Raw genomic sequence first — 18,491 nt, 5'->3', positions numbered from 1 at the left:
CACTGTCAGTGCAGAACCTGACCCAGAGCTTGAACTCACAAACTATGAGATCATGACCTGAAAACAAGAGTCAGATGCTTAACCGACTGAGCCGCCCAGGCACCGTATTTTAAGGCAATCTTGAATCCTTTTGAAGTAGACCAAGTATGAATCTTAAGTGTACTTAAGTAAAGGCATGGCACACAATGGCATTGGAATAGTTGTTAAAAAGCAGTATTAGGTGATCAACATGATAATTTCATAGGTGGCAATTAGGTATCAAAAACTCTAAAGGGCCTAAGACTTTACTTGACTTTTAAGTTAATAAGCCTGCCACAATTTCGTGGATATAGGCACAAGACATGAAGCTCCAGGGTCAGAGACAACAGACTTTATTACTCAGAGCAATAGTAGTAGCCAGAGTATCAGCATTTGTACCATTTCTCCAAGCCCCAGTTCCTGCAAGGTCATGTGAATAGGCCCAAGTGATAGCTGCATTCACAGAGAGGAACCTTGAGCCTAGGGATCCCAAATCCTTTACAGTGAGTGGTAAACCTGTCTTCTCTTTGTCCCAGAGGGAGACATTATCTTTATCAAGGTGAGCTATAAACCAACCAGTCCATTGCTCCAGGGGGAGACACCGTCTCTGTCTTCCATGGATATTTGCTATGCATACATCCTTAGATATTCCAGGTTAAAGGCTGTCACTGCCTCTGCTTATAAGACTACAGACACACAAGAGACCCTTGGAGAATTGTTTCCAAGCATTGGATTATTATGGTTTGTAACCAACATTTATACATTTGTATCTTAAAATCTGTTTAATGGAGACAAAATATTCAACTGTAGGACAGGAATTTGTTCTTACTTGACAAAAAGAGCATCAGGTGTTGCAAGACCCAGCCTGGAGTAGGCACTGTGGGTTAATGAGCTTGTCTGCATCTGGAGGTGCTAACAGGGAATCTGGAAAGACATCAGTGCCTTTCATCCGAGGCGAGAGACTTGGGTAAATTCTCTCAGGGACATTGAGCATCCTTCAGTCAATGTGTTACTTTGAACTTCCAGAGTCGTTGACTACAAACTGGGAAATAACAAAGAAGAGAATACTACTTGGTTCCTTCTAGCATTCTTACCTGTGGTCAAGACCTTGATCACCACTCTGCCATCTCCATTTTTCCCTCCAGCACCCCTGCCCCCAACTCTACCACCCCTACCTCATAAGACATTTGTGCAAAATGATACACTGCTTGCAGTATGGCAGGATAATCACAAATTAGCTTCCCAGTCCCTTAAAGTATGCTTTTGCAAGAGAACTCCTGAGGCTGGTGACCCTGCAATACATCTTATCTGCCCCTGGAAAGGACATGAATATTTAGAGCCCTCTGAAGCTGGAACAGCCTCTGAGAAAGCTGCCTCCACCACATACATTTGGAAGTTCCAGTAGATTTTTGTTGACTTTCCAGATTGAGCAGCTCTTGGTTCTTATGTATCCTCTAGATAATCTTCAGACTTGCTGTGTTATTTGGCTTTCATATTTTCTGCATTCCTCATCACTATTTTCTCATCCTTTTGCCTCAGTCTTTCTTATTATTTTTTTCAGTCTTCCCCCCCGACTCTTCTTCTGCCTGCCTCCTAAGTACTGGGTTTTTCCAAGGGTCCTTTCCCAGCCGCCCTCTGTTTTTATGCCCAATTTTTGGCTGTTTTCTCACATCCCTACCTGCCTGCCACGTGATAAAAATTGCCAGATCTGGATCTCCAGCCTTGGCCTTCTTGAGCTCAGGACACCTGTATCCAACCTCCTTAGACATCAGCATCTGAATAGTCCTCAGACATGTCACACTTCATAGTGCCAGTCTGGGGCATTCGGATGGGAGATTCACCCATCTCTCACCCTTAAGAGCCCTACCCTCTAAACCTGTTCATACCTTCTAGTCCTCACTTATTTCAGACCATTTCTCTTGGCCTAGTCATTTAAGCTGGAAACATACATGCAGTTTTTGACTCCTCCCTCAATGCTCACACATACATGCAGTCAGTCACCTAGTGTTTATGTCTTCCTTTCTCTCAACTCAGCCCTCCCCTCTGCCAGTGCCTTAGTCCACATCTGAACCATCTCTCATCTGGACCTTTTCAATAACTTCTAATAGTTCTCACATCTTCCAGGTTCCAGCCCCCCCTTCTCCTGCCAAAATCATATCTATACCTTGTTTTCAAATAGCTCCAGTGGCTCTCCATTATCCATAGCATAAAGCTAAAACCTTTTATAGCACTCAAGATTTCAGTTATCCAGTCCCTACTACCAGTCTTTTACCTCCACAACCACCCCTACATGTTATGTTCCATCAGCACCAAACCACTGTCAGTACCTAAAAGGTGCTTTCTCACATGTGCTTCTGTGTTTAAGAGCCCTTTTCCAATAGGTGCCCACTGGACTCTGATCCATCTTATCCATAGTTGAAGCATCTTCTCTAAAGCCTCCTTTGATTCCTCTTTTGTATTTCCCTTATATCTTGTGCATACCAGGAATACAGGGCTTATTTCACTGTATATGAAATAAATGGCCTCCCCCCCCCCCAAGACTCCTCCTCTATATGTTCCTCAAAGGAGATCCCATACCTGCCCTCACCTTTATTATCTCCCAATGCTTGGAGCAGACTAGATATTCAGTAAATATTTTATGAGCTAATGAATGAACAAACAACATGAAAAAATAAAGGAGACACATTACTCTATAGAGACAGCTGTCTCCCCTCTACTCTACCATGTAAATTTATTACATGGGTCATGATGGAGAATGCATATTTGACAACATAGGCCACTCTATAAAGACCAAAGAATAGATAGTGGTTTAACATAGAAAGGGAACTTTCACAGAGAGTTGACATTATGTAGGCCATTTCCTTCTGAGAATCTAACTCTTAGAGAGGAAGAAAGTTCAGAGGATTATTCTTGATAAATTGATAGTTAAGATATTTATAAATCATCTATTAAAACACCCCTTCTTTTAAGTGGATCTTCCTCCATTTTTTTGTGAACTAATTTACTAACAAGGTCAGATCAACTGAAGTATCAACTAAGTGGATTAGTGACTAGATATAAGTGAAGAAAAGTCAACCGACATGAGAATATAAAAGTGAGATTTCTAGTGTATCCCACTTGTAGGCCACCTGGTTCTGCTTAGGCTTGGTCAGACTCTACTGGCAGGAAGATCTGATATTTTCTTTAGATATTAGTTGTTTTGCTCTCACAATGTCTCTTGGCTAGACCACTTTATCTTGAAAAATATTTAGGGAAGATATTTTTTCACATCTGACTTCCTTATGCCTAGCACAGTGCCTGGCACATCAATAAATATTCCTGGAATGAATGAGTATTGCTACTAATTACATTAGAACATCTAATTACATTAGGACAATCTAATTAACATAATTAAAAGTAACCACATCCTGCTAAGCCTGAAAAAGTGAGTTAACAAAAACCTCAAGTTCATTCCATTTATTTGCTAGCTGTTCTTACTTGGGACTATCTATTTTAATGCTAATGTACACCTTCCAAAATTGCTTTTTGTTTTGATGTCATTGATATTCTTGTCTGGAGCTTGACAAGTGCTAGAGATGCTCTTGAAATGCATTGCTGGTTTGGAATTAGATAGTTGTCTTCATCCTTGAGGAAAGGTTGTCTTCCTATATGCTCTTATAAGAAAGTGACCATGTAGTTAGCCCAGGAGCTCCACTAAGCCCTCCTGGGCACAGAAAGACAAATGGATATTGGAGTTGATCCTATTTGACACTGGTTGAACCAAGACAAGACCTATCTGGTTTTGGAAGAATTTAAGCTCAAAGAAAGTCTTCATATCCAGGGATTGATGTTTGGGGTTGTATGGTTTGAGTTTAAGGTAATGATAAAGCAGTGATACAGTATAGATAGAGTAGCTATGTGATACAATAACCTAAAATTGCCTCTTGTGTTTTTAAACTTTTTAATAGTTTATTGTCAAGTTGGTTTCCATATAACACCCAGTCCTCATCCCCACAAGTGCCCTCCTCCATGCCCATCACCCCCCTTCCCCTCTCCCCCACCCCCATCAGCCCTCAGTTTGTTCTCAGCATTCAAGAGTCTCTCATGGTTTGGCTCCCTCCCTCTCCCCAACTATTTTTCCCCTTCTTCTCCCCCATGGTGCTTCTCGTTTTTTAAATGTTCTCTTTATAGTGCAAAATAGAATCTATTCATTAACCAATATTACAATAATTGGACCTGAAACTAGAAGCTTTTTTGTCCTACATAATAATACAGTGGAATTTATATCCTGTACATGTTTAACCAAGTGGACTCAATCAGAAGCATAATCTGAGGGACAAAGATAGGGGGTAGTGAAAATTACAATTTGAATAGTGCTTGTAATCCTGCTCAACATCCAACTCAGGTGGAGGTTTCCATGTGAGCATGACATGAGGGCCACAGCTCTGCTTTTTTCTAGAGTCATTCCTGACTTTCATGTGCCTTTTGTAGTATGAATGGCTTGCTGAATCAAATGTGATTTTCGAGTATAGGGTTTGTATCTGGTGGTGACATGGCCCACCACTACAAGCCCAGTACTTTTTATGGCATTCCATTGAAGCTAAAGGAAAACCTTGGTTGTTGGAACTATGAGGGTTGGTATAGTATCCATAAAGTGGCATCTTCCAAGAGATCTTCCGAAGGTAATTTGGGCCATGCATGGTTTTCATCTTAAAAGGTAGTTTAGGCTGAATTTTGAGAACTAGATGGGGCTAAATTTTGAAGGCATACAAGTTCACTAGACTGATGGATCAGTATTTTTGCAAATGACAAAGTGGGTTTTTTGTTTGTTTTTGTAAAGTTTGAGTAGGCTGAGTTTGAGTCCATCCTAATGAAACTATTCCTTTAGGGTAATGGTTCTCAATACAGGATGATCCCTGCTACCTCCCCCACTCCCCCAGGAGACATTTGGCAGTGTCTGGAGATATTTTTAGTTGTCATAACTGATGAGGAGGTGCTGTTGGTCTTTAGTGGGTAGAGGCCAGGAATGCTGTTAAACACCTACAGCACACAGGACAGCCTCCCCACCCCCCACAGCCAAGAATCATCCAACCCCAAATATCCATGGCATTAAGGCCAAGAAACCCTGCTCTAGAGTGAATCTGAGCAAAGGGCTTAGCAAGAACTGGCCCACCACCAAAGGCAAAGTCTAAAGAATTTTCAAAGTTGTGAGCTTTTTCTCATGGGGCCTTTTTCACATTTATATGATTAAACTGCAAGTTTAAAGTTGATGGTGTTAGTTATTAGCTCTGAACTGGGGAGGTCCCTGGAATGTACATGATTTGGAGCAACTATTATAGAACTGGCTGGCCCAGCCCTTGGTTTCGTAAGACTTGCCAGAAAGTCAAGTCCTGGCAGAGTCATCGAGACACCATCACAGATTGAAATCGATTGAAGCCACCCAAAGACTTATTAAGTTCAGATCTTTCTACCAGCAATTTATCTCTTCAAAGAAAAATTGCATGACAGGAGATTGCAATCGGACATTCTGGATTCAGCTGTCAGGGACGTCGATGAAAGCGGACCTTGAACGTTTGTGCACACTGTATGTTTTGTGTGTGTGTGTGTGCGCGTGTGTGCGCACGCGTTTGCCCTTTGAGGAATGATGATGTACTTCTCCCTTGCAGCGTAAGTCACCCACCTCACAGTGTAACATCATGATTAATAGAGGTTCAAGGCCCGTGGGGGTTCATATCCCAGGTCTGCTTATCAGTGAGGTTGGAAGGAGATGGACATGATCAGAAGGTGCCTGGAGGCAGCCAGTGTAGGGCCAGGTCACAGAGGTGTGGAGAGGGTCACAGGTTTGTCAGGTGGGGAAACCCTGGGGCCGAGCAGGACTGAGAGACTGTTAACACTGCTCCCACCTCCAGGCCTGGGGGAACTTGGCCAGCACCTGGGACTCTGCAAGAGCTGTAGCCTTGGGAAGGAGCCCTTGGGACAGAAAGAGTGGCCTGACAGCCCCTGCCAAATGGAGGCCCCACGTGCGAAGAGAGTGGAGGCATAATCCAGCCTTCCTTTCTCCTGTGCTGCTACCTCTTAGGAGCTGACCTCTATGAAACTGAGAGGGAGCCAGCCTCCCCAGGCACAGAGCAGAACAGAGAATGGGTCTGGAGGAGCAGCCTTGAGCTTCCAGCCCACTGTGTTGCCCTGGGCAAGTTGCTTAACCTCTCTGGACATGTGTCTTTATTTGTCACACAGGGACACTAACCATCCTGCTGGTGTGAGGACTGCACAGGGGGATGTATATGTGGTTCCAAGGAGATACCGGTGCGTAGAAGGTACTCAGTACCTAGTACACAGGGCCTGATGTCTAGTCAGATTTGGGGGACCAGATGAGGAGTTAGTGCTGTGCTTTTGCAGGGGTGGAGAGAAGTAGCTGTTAGGAGTCCATGTCTGCCCTGGGCTCAGCAGCTCAGGGCCTGCTCTTTCTCTTCTCTCTCCCGATTTTGTGATCTGCATGAGAGAAGTACCAGCATTGGACTGGCCACCCTCGTATATTCTCTCAACAGAAGCACTGAAGCTTTCCATCTGTCCCTATGGTTCTCGCGTTGAGAGGTTCCAGTGCTGCTCCCACGCCCAGCCTCTCTGTCCTGCAATGTCTGTGTCCTTTGGATAGAGAATTCCCTTCAGTGTCTACGTGTTGGGCTACAAGTTCTTTCCCACAGCTTTAGCGACAAGCAGGTTCCTCATTACTTCCTTCTGAATATACTGGGGACCTCTTCTTTTCAATGACTTCTTCTGCATTATATAAGTTATCCATTCCTATATCTCTTTATACAATTTCATTTTGATATCTTTTTTCTCTTCTCCCTGCTCCAACCTTAACATTTAGTTTAAAGCTCTCTGAATCAGGTCAGTGCAGGTTCTGGCCAAATACATTTTTTTTGGCCTTTGCTAAGTGACTTCTGGCAACGCCAGGATCCCATCAGTCTGCTCGCTTAGGCTGTGGTCCAGGGAGGCGGGTCCCAGTTTGGGATGCATTTTGTGTTGCCGGGAGTTTCTTGCCACGTCCTCCCTTCACTTTCACACTGATGCCCGCTGTGAGGAGAAGGGCGACCTGGCACCTGGCCCAGGAACTTCTTGAGACTCCTCTCCTCCTTGGCCCAGCTCCAGAGATGCGGCAGATCTCTGTGTCTTTCCTCCATCCAAGGTGATGGGTGGGCGTGGCTGGTGAGGGATGAGTGGGGGGTGAGGGGGCTGGTTCCTGGCAGCCCCTGACTTGCAGATTTGGTGTATTGTGGTCACTTCTGACCCTGCCTCAAGACTGGGCTGCAGGGTCCTTACAGGCATGTGCTTGGGAGTGGGTGCCCTGCCCCTTCCTGCCCGGCACCATGGCCTGGACCGTCACTGTTCCATCTCGGCCTCACTTTCTGAGGGCGATAAGAGAGGCCTTCCCACAAAGGGGTCATGAGGAGACAACACCCCATGCTCCCCTCAGAGGCTGACACACTACCTGCCCCAGTGGCTCTTGGATAGGAAACAGCTTCCCACTGGTGCCATGTTTTTATTCATCATATTCTCTTGAGCCTTGGTGTCTGGCATTCGTCTCTTCCTCAGTCTCTCTGTTGTCACCGTTTGCTTCCTGGACTATTTTCTCCACAGTGACAAGGAGCTTCCCTGATAGTACCAGACATGCCTCAGCTGTCCCACTGGGAAGTGTGGTTTGTCTGTCTCTACCTGCAGCAGCCATCGCTGCCCCGAGGGTAACATCCCAGGTCTTCATCCGCCCCTTGCAAGGCCCGTTACTGCAGCCCCAAGGCCAGACAGCTCTCATTCTTCCAGCATGCCCTCTGCTCCTGGTCTTTGCACATACTCTCCCCTCTGCCCAGAACATTCTTATACCCACTTTCCCCTGCTTTTCTTTACATTTTTTTAAACATTTATTTATTTTTGAGAGAGAGAGAGAGAGACAGGGCCTGAGTGGAGAGGTGCAGAGAGAGGGAGACACAGAATCTGAAGCAGGCTCCAGGCTCTGAGCTGTCAGCACAGAGCCCAGTGTGAGACTCTAACTCATGAACCATGAGGTCATGACCTAGCTGAAGTTGGATGCTTAACCAAATGAGCCACCCTTACTTTTCCCGCTTTTAACTCCTTTTCATTCTTTGAGACCCTGCTTAAATGTCATTTTGGTACAGCGACGATGTTCCTTCCCAGACCTTGTCAAAGTCTCTTGCCATCACCCCCAGCCTAGGACACTGTCACATGTAGATATTTTTACCTGTGTCTGGGTGAGGTGAGGGGCTGGGGTTTCCGTGTTCACTGGTGGTGGGGTTCCCCCACCTTCGCCGTGCTGGGGCCATGGCTGGGCAGGTAGGGCTGCCTTGCTCCTCTGTAGTCCCTATGATGACAAGCACTGGGTCTGTCACTTGTGTCACTCATGTATCACCAGGTCTTTCACCACCAACACTGTTGTTGTGGCAGAGAAAGGCTCATTAAATACAAGGACTGACAGTGATGGGAAGTCATGAACAGTTTCCACCACTCAATGTTGCTAAATGCCTTAGTTCTCTTGAGGGCTGTTTCTGAAGACTAATATGATATGATTCCTCCTGCTTCCGGGGCACTCAGGGAGGGTAGATGATACTGTTACCCCATCTTCCTAGGGGGCAGCCAGCCTGGCATGGGGCAGCAGTGGCTCAAGGATAGGCGATATCTGGGGGCGGGGGGGGCGGTGGTGCTGACAAGGGAGGTCCTGATGAAAGAGAATGGGAAAGGGGAGCCGAAATGTTCTGGAACTCAGGGAACTCCCAGGGTGCCTCCTGGGAGTCAGCAAGGACTTTGTGAACAGATGTTGTCCCAGTGCCATGCTGAGGGCTCATGGACATGAGAGGAAGGTGAGGTCTCGGGGTCATAGCCCTTCATTTGCCCTTGTCGTTCCCATGTTTGATTAACGCAGCTGCAAAAGGGCTCTTCCGTGGGTCCCGGCTGTTCCTTCCAGGAACCCTGTGCCACTTGTTACCCAGTGTCCTCTCTCAGGTACCTGGCCACATACCATGGTGAGCCAAGTTGATGGCTGTTTGCCCAGCCAAGGAGTGCACCCTCTGATAGCAAGGATGTGTGTTATGTCAGCGGCGAGTGTGCTGCCCGATGAGGGCCTACAGGCATTTTCGGGAAGGAGCAGCTACGTGTGTCTGCACTCCCGCTGTCACTCTCTCGCTTTGGTGGTTCTGCTTGACTTGAATATGTGTAAATATTATTTGTTCATCATTAGGACAACCTCATGTGCCACAGAGTTGCAGGCAGGCCTGGTGAGGCTGAGTCCGCATCCCGGTCAGGAGGTAGTTTTGGAGGTGGCCACCTCCCCCACGGTAACAACAAAGAGAAGCCACCCAGTGGTTGAGTCACACAAAGAAATGTCCGATTCCACAAAGTGAGGCTCTCATGGAAGGAGACAAAATTGTTTAGTGTGTTAGGCACAAGAGTGTGTGGCTCTCCAGCGTTTGCGTGTCCATTACCACACCTGTCCAGATAGCCACTGCTAATCAGGGACCAGCGGCACTGCTCATGGAAGGAAATGTGGCGGTGGAGGGCATGCAGGCTGAAGTCAAACCAGCGCATCGTGCATCTTTCCTACTCTGTCTGCCCGGTGTCCTAGGGATGGGGAGTAGACACGGGCTTCGGCAGATGGCAGCCCACTGCGCCATCTCCCTGTCAGTGATAAAGCCACGCGGAGGCACCCTAGCCAGTTGTCGCCATATGCTCACCAATTAAAAGTTAAATGTGTGCCACATGCTAGACAGTTGGAAATACATTTTCATTTTGATGTGGCTATTCTGGAGTAAATGTGTGCAAGGACATATGCCTTCTGTCAACCAAAGGATGACAGGGCTACGGGTAACACTGTGCTTCTGCCGTGCTTGTAGATGAAGGGGTGTATCTCCTTGCTAAAAACTTTATTATCTGATGAAAAAGAGGTTGCCATAAAAATTCCTTGGGTACCAAGGGGGATTTTTTCTTAAGGACATATTCACTCTTTCCCCGTACTCAGCTCAGTCTTTGCTTTAAGGAAAAGTGTCCGACATGCCTATTCTTAGGCATGTGGGGTCAGGGGCATATGTCCCTTGGCTTTCTCCCGCTATTGCCAGGCGGCACATCTCTGCTTGGAAATCTTGTCCTGGTGTCCATATCACCAGATCTCCTAACCATCCTTCTTGGGGACAGCCAGCAGGGCAGCCAGCAGACAGCAGAGGGGCTTCGCCACCCTGGCCTGGCTTCCTTCAGCCTCCCAGGGAAGCAGGCTCCTGTACTAGGCTAGAAGATACGTGGCTGGTCGTGAGGCCACGTGCAGGTAGAAGGGCGAGGCTCTATGACCTCTACACCCAATTCCTACCCGAAGGGCCCTGGAGAGGTTCTCATGAAGGGGTACTGCTTCCCTTTGGAGTTACCCAGGGACAGGAGGAAAAGCTGGAGTTGCAACTTCAATTCCCTCATTCTCAGAAGAAGGCGGCCTGAGAGCAGCTGAGGGGTGAGGCTACTGGACTCAGTCGGAACTGACAGAATGGCTACTGTCTGGGAGCTGAGGACAACAGCTGGGCCCCCCTGCCCAGTAAGGCCTGAGCTTTCCTCTCCCATAGTAACTGCCCTGCCTGGCCTCCTGGAGGGCCTGTTCTGCAGGTCATTGCCAGCCAGTCCCCACTCACCTGAGCCAGCAAGGTGCTTCCACAGAGGGGGCTCCCTGATCAGCTTGTTCTTATGGGGCCTCTCACAGGGCCTGCCCCAGGCAGATCCTACTGAATTTCTGTATTGCTTTGAGTAGCATTTGCCTGGGGCCTCAGGACACACTGCTGGGGCACACTGCCGGGATCCCAGCAATGCGGCTCTGCCCCTCCCTGAGGATCATACTCTCAGGACTTGACCTGTCCTCCTCTGGCCGTCACACGTGACAGTTGGCTCAGAATTTTTTCTTTTCTCGGGGAGCCTGGTTGACTCAGTTGGTTAAGCATCCGATTTTAGCTCAGGTCATGAACTCACGGTTCATGGCTTCGAGCCCCACATTGGGCTCTGTGCTGACAGCTCAGAGCCTGAAGCCTGTTTCAGAGTCTGTGTCTCCCTCCCTCTGTCTCCTCTTCCCCCACTCATGCTCTGTTTCTCTCTGTCTCAAAAATAAGCATAAAAAAAAATAAAAAATAAAAGAAGTTTTCTCAATCACTTGCTACCCATACACTGTGCACAGCTGAGAGATTTGTTCTATAAAACGACACAAAGCCATAGTGTGCCATTTTCCTGTTCCCTCGAGGATGTCACATAGGGGAGCGGGAACATTTTACCATGCTACAAGCACCCAATTTCCAGTTTTGATAGGTTTTCAAATAGTTCTGTGTGCAGGAGTGATTCTCCTGAACAACTTTCAGAATTATGGACTAACTTCAAATTATGAGCAAATCTAATTCCAGCAAAGGGGGGCAGTCCTCATAGGTTTGGCTACCGATAAAACATCAGGCTGCTACCGCTGTGTGGTAAATTACCGCAAACACAGCGATTCAAACTAGAGCCATTTATTATCTCCCAGTTTCCACAGGTCAGAAGGCCGGCATGGCTCAACCGTGTTCTCAGCTTTGGGTATCACGAGGCCACAGTCAAGGCTGTAGCTGGCCTGTCTCTTACTGGGGAGCGCTGGGAAGAATCAACCTCCAGGTTCATTTCTGTCATTGGCAGACATCAGTTTCTTATGCTCACATTCCCCAAGTCCCTGTTCTTTATTTCATGTTGACCAGGAGTTGCTCTCAGGTTTTAGGGACCACTTGCGTTCCTTGTCCATCACATGGCCCCTCCATCTTTAAAGCCACATGCTTCCTTTTTAGTTTTTTAAGGTTTATTTATTTGTGAGAAAGAGATTGTGAGCAAGGGAGAGATGGAGAGAGAGGGAGACACAGAATCTGAAGCAGGCTCCAGGCTCTGAGCTGTCAGCAAAGAACCCAGCGTGGGGCTCGAACCCATGAACTGCAATATCATGACCTGAACGAAAGTCAGACACTGAACCAACAGAGCCACCCAAGCATCCCTTAAGCCACACACTTCCAATCTCTCTTTATTTGTTGCCAGTCAGAAAACACCCTACTTTCAAAGTCTCACCAGATTGAATCAGGGCCCCTTTGGAACCTCTGTATCTTAAAGTCACGTGACTTGAGACTGCACCATCAGTTACACAGTCACTTCCCTGCAGCGTTAGTGTTTAGTGTTTAACTGAATGGCCAGAGGATGGGAATCTTGGGTGTCACCTTTAGAATTTTGCCCACAACAGGCAGCCAAGAGAAATCACCCTCAGGTCTACTTCACACCTCACTTGACATTCCCAAGGAATTCCTGTGGTGATTATAATCTCTGTTGTTGTCTCCACCAGTGAGTGCTGCTGGCAGTCCGGAGCCTGGACCGGAGGTGGAGGTGGGCCAGGGTGCGGATGAGGCCCGCCCTGAAGTAGCCTCTGCCTGCGCCGGAGCAGAGAGCGAAGTGGAGCGAGCACTGGAGCAAGAGCCAGAAGAGCGGGCCTCCCTCAGTGAGAAAGAGAGGCAGAGCGAGGAGGTGAACGAGAAGGATAACTGCTCCGCCTCCAGCATCTCGTCCTCCAGCAGCACATTAGAGAGGGAGGAGAAGGAAGACAAGCTCTCCAGGGACAGGGGACCTGGTAACTCAGCCCCTTTACTCAGTAAATACGTCCCGGGGACCCCTGGGGTGCGGTACCTGGTCTGCTGGCCACTGAGGTAACCCACTGGCTCAGCTCAGTCACCAGCCACGCCACCTGGTGCCTGGAGGTGAAGGCTGTGGCCACGCTGTCGGCAGCCCACAGCTTCCTGCCCCTTGGGGAGGCGGCCCCTACACTCGCTGCCATGCTGTCACACCATCACTTCCGCAGGTGGAAAAAGGGCTTGATAGTGAGGGCAGCAAAGGACTTTTCCTGAGGAATAAGCCCCAAAAGAGAAATTCCTCATTTCCTTCTAATTGCTTGTTAATAGTAAACGTAGCTCTTTTTCTGATTTAAATGGGGACATATGTTGTGTTGCCATCTGCTCCCTTGAAAGTTTCTTCGGTGAAGTGTGCAAAAACCATTATAATGGGTGTTTCAGACCAGAGGAAATTTGTTAAAATGAACTGAATGAGTACTTGCAAAAAGTGGCGGTTCACAATGTGCTGAGGTCAATTGGAGGTGCTCTAATGGAATATATATAATTTAAGTAACTTTCTACAATATACGCAGGGCCACTCTTTTCCTTGGTATAAAGTATATGCTTTTCTTTATGGAATTTGTTCTTCTTGGTTTTATAGCTGATATTCAGTTCATCTATGTAATGGTAACTTCATGGTTAAGGGCCAAAGGGAACATTGGTCCTCACTGGGCACTTAGGGAGGGTGCCACAGAGGGTTATCAGAATTGTAAAAGATTCATATAATCATTTGAGTTCTGGTTCAGATGCAACACCATTGAGTTGGTTTTCCTGCCCATGACTTGTGTGCTATTCAGATGATAGGGGCACCCCTCTCTCACCTAACACTTCTCATCAGCGGAGGCATGTTCTACTAGCCAGCCTTCAGTAAGCTACCCAGTGACACACACTCAGGGAGCCTATGCCTTGGGCCCAAAGTGCAGCATGAAGGCTCCGCAGGGGTCTCCCAACTGGTGACATGACCCATGCATGGTTTGTTAGTTCCCAGATGAAGAATACATGGGCTCTGAAGCATGGGTATGTGAATATAAATGGAATGAATGAATGAATGAATGAATGAATGAGGCCATAATGTCTGCCACAAGAACTATCAATCAATGGCTTAGTCTTAGTTAATATTTGAGTTTTCACCACCTGTTTACTAAATTTTATTCTTGATGTTGCTAGTCCCTATGATGCACTGAAAATGGGACTTGAAGACTTCATTTGTTTATATCTTAGTAATTATTGCATTGAAAATCTGTGTCTGAAGATGTATTGCTGGAAAGTATTACATATATTGATATTTACTTAATTTATTTCCAAGTCAGATTCCAGTTAGTCTCCCAAATTCTACTTGTCAGTGTTCTCATTTAATGTTATTAGAGTCACAGTACAGTTGGGTATGTTGTCTTGATCAGTTTGGCCTTAAATCATATTTAAGTCATTATAAATAGCTCTAGGAATTATTCGTCGCCACTAGGTTTAGCAAGCCTAAAACATATCAACAAGTTGGATTCGTGAAAAGAAGCCAAGGAATGAGACTTTTTTGGATCAGATGGTCCAGTATTTTTCCAAATAAGGGCAACTTTCCAAAAATGGAGACTCTACTCCCAGTGAAGAACCACTGACTTTCTCCCAAAGCCAGTATCCAAGTGTATCGACTCAGGAATTAGGGCTTTGCAGTGGTTTTTTTCTGCTTTGGTCTGGTGCTATTAAGAGACGTGATCGTGTTTATTTGTTGTAACTTTAGCTCCTAGAAAATCCCAGTGCTCACAGGCACAGTGAGCTGCTGTGGAGTCAGGGCAGCTCTGTCATCATAGCTCTTGCCTTTCAGGGTGTTCTCAAATCACAAAGGCAAGCGTAGTGATTCTCAACCTGATTTCTTTTGTACTCATTTAAATTCAAGTTAGTTAACACACAGTGTAGTCTTGGCTTTAGGAGTAGAACCCAGTGATTCATCTGTTACATATGACACCCAGTGCTCATCCCAAAAAGTGCCCTCCTTAATGCCTGTCACCCAATTAACCCATCCCCCCTCCCACCAGCCCTCCATCAACCCTTAGTTCTCTGTATTTAATAAGATAAAAACAGAGAGGGAGGCAAAATGTAAGGGACTCATTCTTATTTCTTTTTTCTTTTTAAATATAATTTATTGTCAAATTGGCTAACATACAGTTTGTAAAGTGTGCTCTTGGTTTTTGGGGTAGATTTCCGTGGTTTATTGCTTACATACAACATCCAGGGCTCATCCCAACAAGTGCCCTCCTCAGTGCCCAGACTCAATCTTAGTTCTGACGGTAGTATCCATTACTCAGAAATGAGTTTGTAGGGCTTGAAAGGGTCTCCAACTTACTCTGGTTGTGTGGCTTTCTTTTTGTTTCCCATGTTCCACTCCGTAGCATCAATCTGAGGCTTTATGGTAGCACTCATTGCAGTTTGCAGTAATGACTTGTAGAACTGTCCTTTACCTCCACTCGAATGTAAGCTTTGTGAAGACAGGATGTCTGTCTTGTTCATCATGAGTCCTCACTTCCTAGCTGTAGACCTAAGAACATGGTAGAGGCTCACAAAACCGTTGATGAGTAATTGAATGAAGAGGCATCTGGCTAAGATACGGCAGCTCTATTGTTCCCAGTTCCTCCCTCTTACAACTGAAATATCAACACCCTGGACATAACAGAACAATCAATCATAGGAGGACTCTGAAAAGTGGAAAGAAGGCAGACTGTCTAAGGACCTTTGGACTTGAATGACGTGGCAGTGAAGCTCTAATTAAATTCTGTTCCCATAGCCAATGAATTGGGGAAAGGATTGCCTAACAGAAAAGTTTTTGGCTATTAATACATTCCCTACCCTAGACAAGCACTAATTGAAAATCTGCTGCTGTCCTGCCCCTGCCACACCCAGTAGCTTTAGTGGGACCAAAGAGGAGGTGATCTTCTATAACTTCCACCCTAAGGGAACAAGGGTGACACTGCTCCCATCCCCCCCCCCCCCCCCCCCCCCCCCCCCCCCCCCCCCCCCCCCAGCCAATTCTCTATCCCCTGCCCAATAGAAGCAGATAGTGTTCTCTCATTTCCTTGCGCTGGAGTAGTTCTTCTAATGGGGAGCTGATAGTCTATCCCCTACGGGCAAAAAAGCAAGTGGCATCCCAGTTCCCCTATTGGGGAAGTGTCAGTGAGGTCTTGTAGAGATCTGAGCCTTCACCCAGCAGGAGACAGGCTTAAGGAGGCAGTGGAAGAAGACTAATCCACATTCCAGTTCCCCTGCCCTCCTTCTCTGACACCAGCTGGGCCCAGCAGGGGGCTCAGCCTCCATCTCCACCCAACATAAGAAGGTAGAATGATGTAGTTGGAGGTGGAACTAGTCTGCAGTCTAATCTCCCCAACCCAGAATCAGTAGGGACCAGTGGGAAGCTGAGCCTTCACCTCCACTTGGAGGCAAAGGGAGTAAGTATTCCACTTTCACTGGAAGGATGCCTATGGGGTCAAGAGGCTGCTGAACCCCCACCCTGTCAATCTGCAGTGAAGCACTGTGAATCAACCCTCTTGCTAGAGTGGTGACAATCAGACCCAGTAGGGAGCTAAACATCTCCCCTCATGAAGACTTGTACAGGTCACCTAAAAAAAGGTGACTGCCTGCTGAAAGAGAAGATTAAACATGATCCAAACTCTAGCAAATAATACCCGAAATATCCAGAATACACTCTAAAATTGCTCATCATATCAAGAATTAGGGCATTCACAACTTGGATGGGAAAAGACAAGTAACAAATGCCAACACTGAGATGAGCCAAATGTTGGAATTATCTGACAAGGATTTTTACAACAGCCATCATGCTAATGTTTCAGTGAACATTTACAAACATTCAGGAAATACGTGAAAGAAATGAAATATCATAGCAGAGAAATAGAAGATACAAAAATGAACCAGAGGGAAATTATAGAACTGAAAAACTACAATGACCAAAATAAAATAGTTGTATAGTAGATTGAAGACCACAAAGGCAATAACATATGCAGTTGAAAACAGAGGAGTAGAAATTACCAAACCTGAATAACGGAGGAGAAAACAGACTGAAAAAATGAACAGAGCCTCAGGTACTTGTGAGACTATATCAGGAGAACTAACATTCATTTCTTCAGTCTGAGAAGGAAACGAGAGAGTGTGCAATGCTGAAAAAAATGCTTGAAGAAATAATGACTGAAAATTTCCCAAATTTGGGGAAAGGTAAACCCACAGATTTAAGAAGCTAAGCAAATACTAATGGGGATAAATCCAAAGAAATTTATAGCAAGACAAATGATAAACCAAGTTCTGAAAACTAAAGACCAAAAATAAAATGTCTTGAAAGGGAGTAGACAGAAACCATGTGTTACCTAGGGAGGAACACCAATTCACATGGCAAGCCAGTCCCTCATCTGAAACATGGAGGCAAACAGGAAGCAGCACAGCATTTGTCAAATCTTCCAAGACTAGAATTATCAACCCTAAATTCCATATCCGGTTAAAGTAGCCTTTACAAATGAAGAGAAAATAAAGACACTCTCGGTTAAAGAAAAGCTAAGAGAGTTTAAAGAAAAAGTAAGAGATAAAGTAAGACCTACTCTTAAGGACTGGCTAGAGAATGTTCTCTGAATAGAAAGGAAATGATGAGAGAAGGCTAGAAATTTTAGAAAGAAAAAGAACAGTGGAATGGATAAAAGTAGTCAATAGAAAAGACTGTCTTTTGCCTCATAAGTTTCTTAAATCTAGTATATGATGGTAGATGCAAAACCTATAACATGTGATGTAGTGCTCAATGTACGTAGAGGAAATACTTAAGACAATTACGTTTTTTTAAGTAGGGAGGGTAAAGGGCTCTAAATGGAAGTAAGAGTTCTATGCTTCAAAGTAGTAAAACACCAGTACTGACAGGGAAGTTAGTGTGCATATTGTAATACCTAGAGCACCTGCTAAGGAAATTATATGAAGCAGTGTACTCAAAAACACTATAAATCAATTGAAATTCTAAAGTGTTCAAAAAAAGGAGACCAAAAAAAAGGAAAAAAAAGGAACTGAAAGAAACTAAAGTGGCAGACTGAAGCCCTAACATATCAATCATTTAAATGAAAATATGGAGATTTGCAGAGTGGACAAAAATACAACACAGTTATATGCTATGTATACAAAACTGATTTCCAACATAATGGCACAGGCAGATGGAAAGTTAAAAGTTGGGAAAAGATACATCATGCTAACATTGATCAAAGAAAAGCAGAAGAGGCTGTGTTAGGATCAGACAAAGCAGACTTCAGAACAAAGGAAATTACCACAGACAAAGGAGCATACTACATAGTGATACAAGAAGACCTAAGTGAACGAAGAGATTTATTGACCAAAGAAACGTCCACATTTCCCAGTAAACGGGGAAAGAGACAAGTCAGCCACTCTACCTGCAGCAATCCGCTGACCTCAAAACTGTCTTCCTATTTATAGGACTGGCCAGTCACAGGGACTCCAAATACCCAGATATTCCCATCATGGCCTCAAATGCCATCTCCTCCCTCTTTGATGGTGGTCGTCTCCTAAGTATGTTTTGTGAAACCTGCAAGAGGGTTCAAGAGCTCCTTATTCTGGTGTTGGTCCTTTGTGGCAGGTCAGGCCACTGCTGAGCAAGGGACAGAGGATAAAGCTACATTGGAAGAAACAGCACCAGGAGACCTTTGTGCCCCCTCAGTCAATGCCTCCTTTAAGATGAAGGCAGAGCCACGTGAGACAGACCAGTGTCTCCCCCGACATGTTTGACTGGGCCATTCTCCTCTGATGGAACAA

At 45.8% G+C, this 18,491-nt stretch overlaps 1 protein-coding gene across 3 annotated transcripts in view; it reads left to right on the top strand.

Moving 5' to 3' along the window:
- The window catches only part of FHOD3 (formin homology 2 domain containing 3), a 467,989-nt gene that overhangs the window by 388,509 nt on the left and 60,989 nt on the right, over positions 1-18,491 (top strand). For all 3 annotated transcript variants that reach the window (XM_039238974.1, XM_039238973.1, XM_039238972.1), the window contains one exon: positions 12,377-12,658. In XM_039238974.1, the coding sequence (XP_039094905.1) occupies positions 12,377-12,658 (282 nt within the window). The remainder of the gene's footprint in view (positions 1-12,376; positions 12,659-18,491) is intronic.

This window comes from Hyaena hyaena, unplaced genomic scaffold (assembly GCF_003009895.1).
Source record: "Hyaena hyaena isolate Hyena2069 unplaced genomic scaffold, ASM300989v1 scaffold_150, whole genome shotgun sequence".
Lineage (NCBI taxonomy): Eukaryota > Metazoa > Chordata > Mammalia > Carnivora > Hyaenidae > Hyaena > Hyaena hyaena.
Note: the sequence above shows the minus strand (reverse complement) of the source record. Positions and strands in the feature narration are given on the sequence as shown.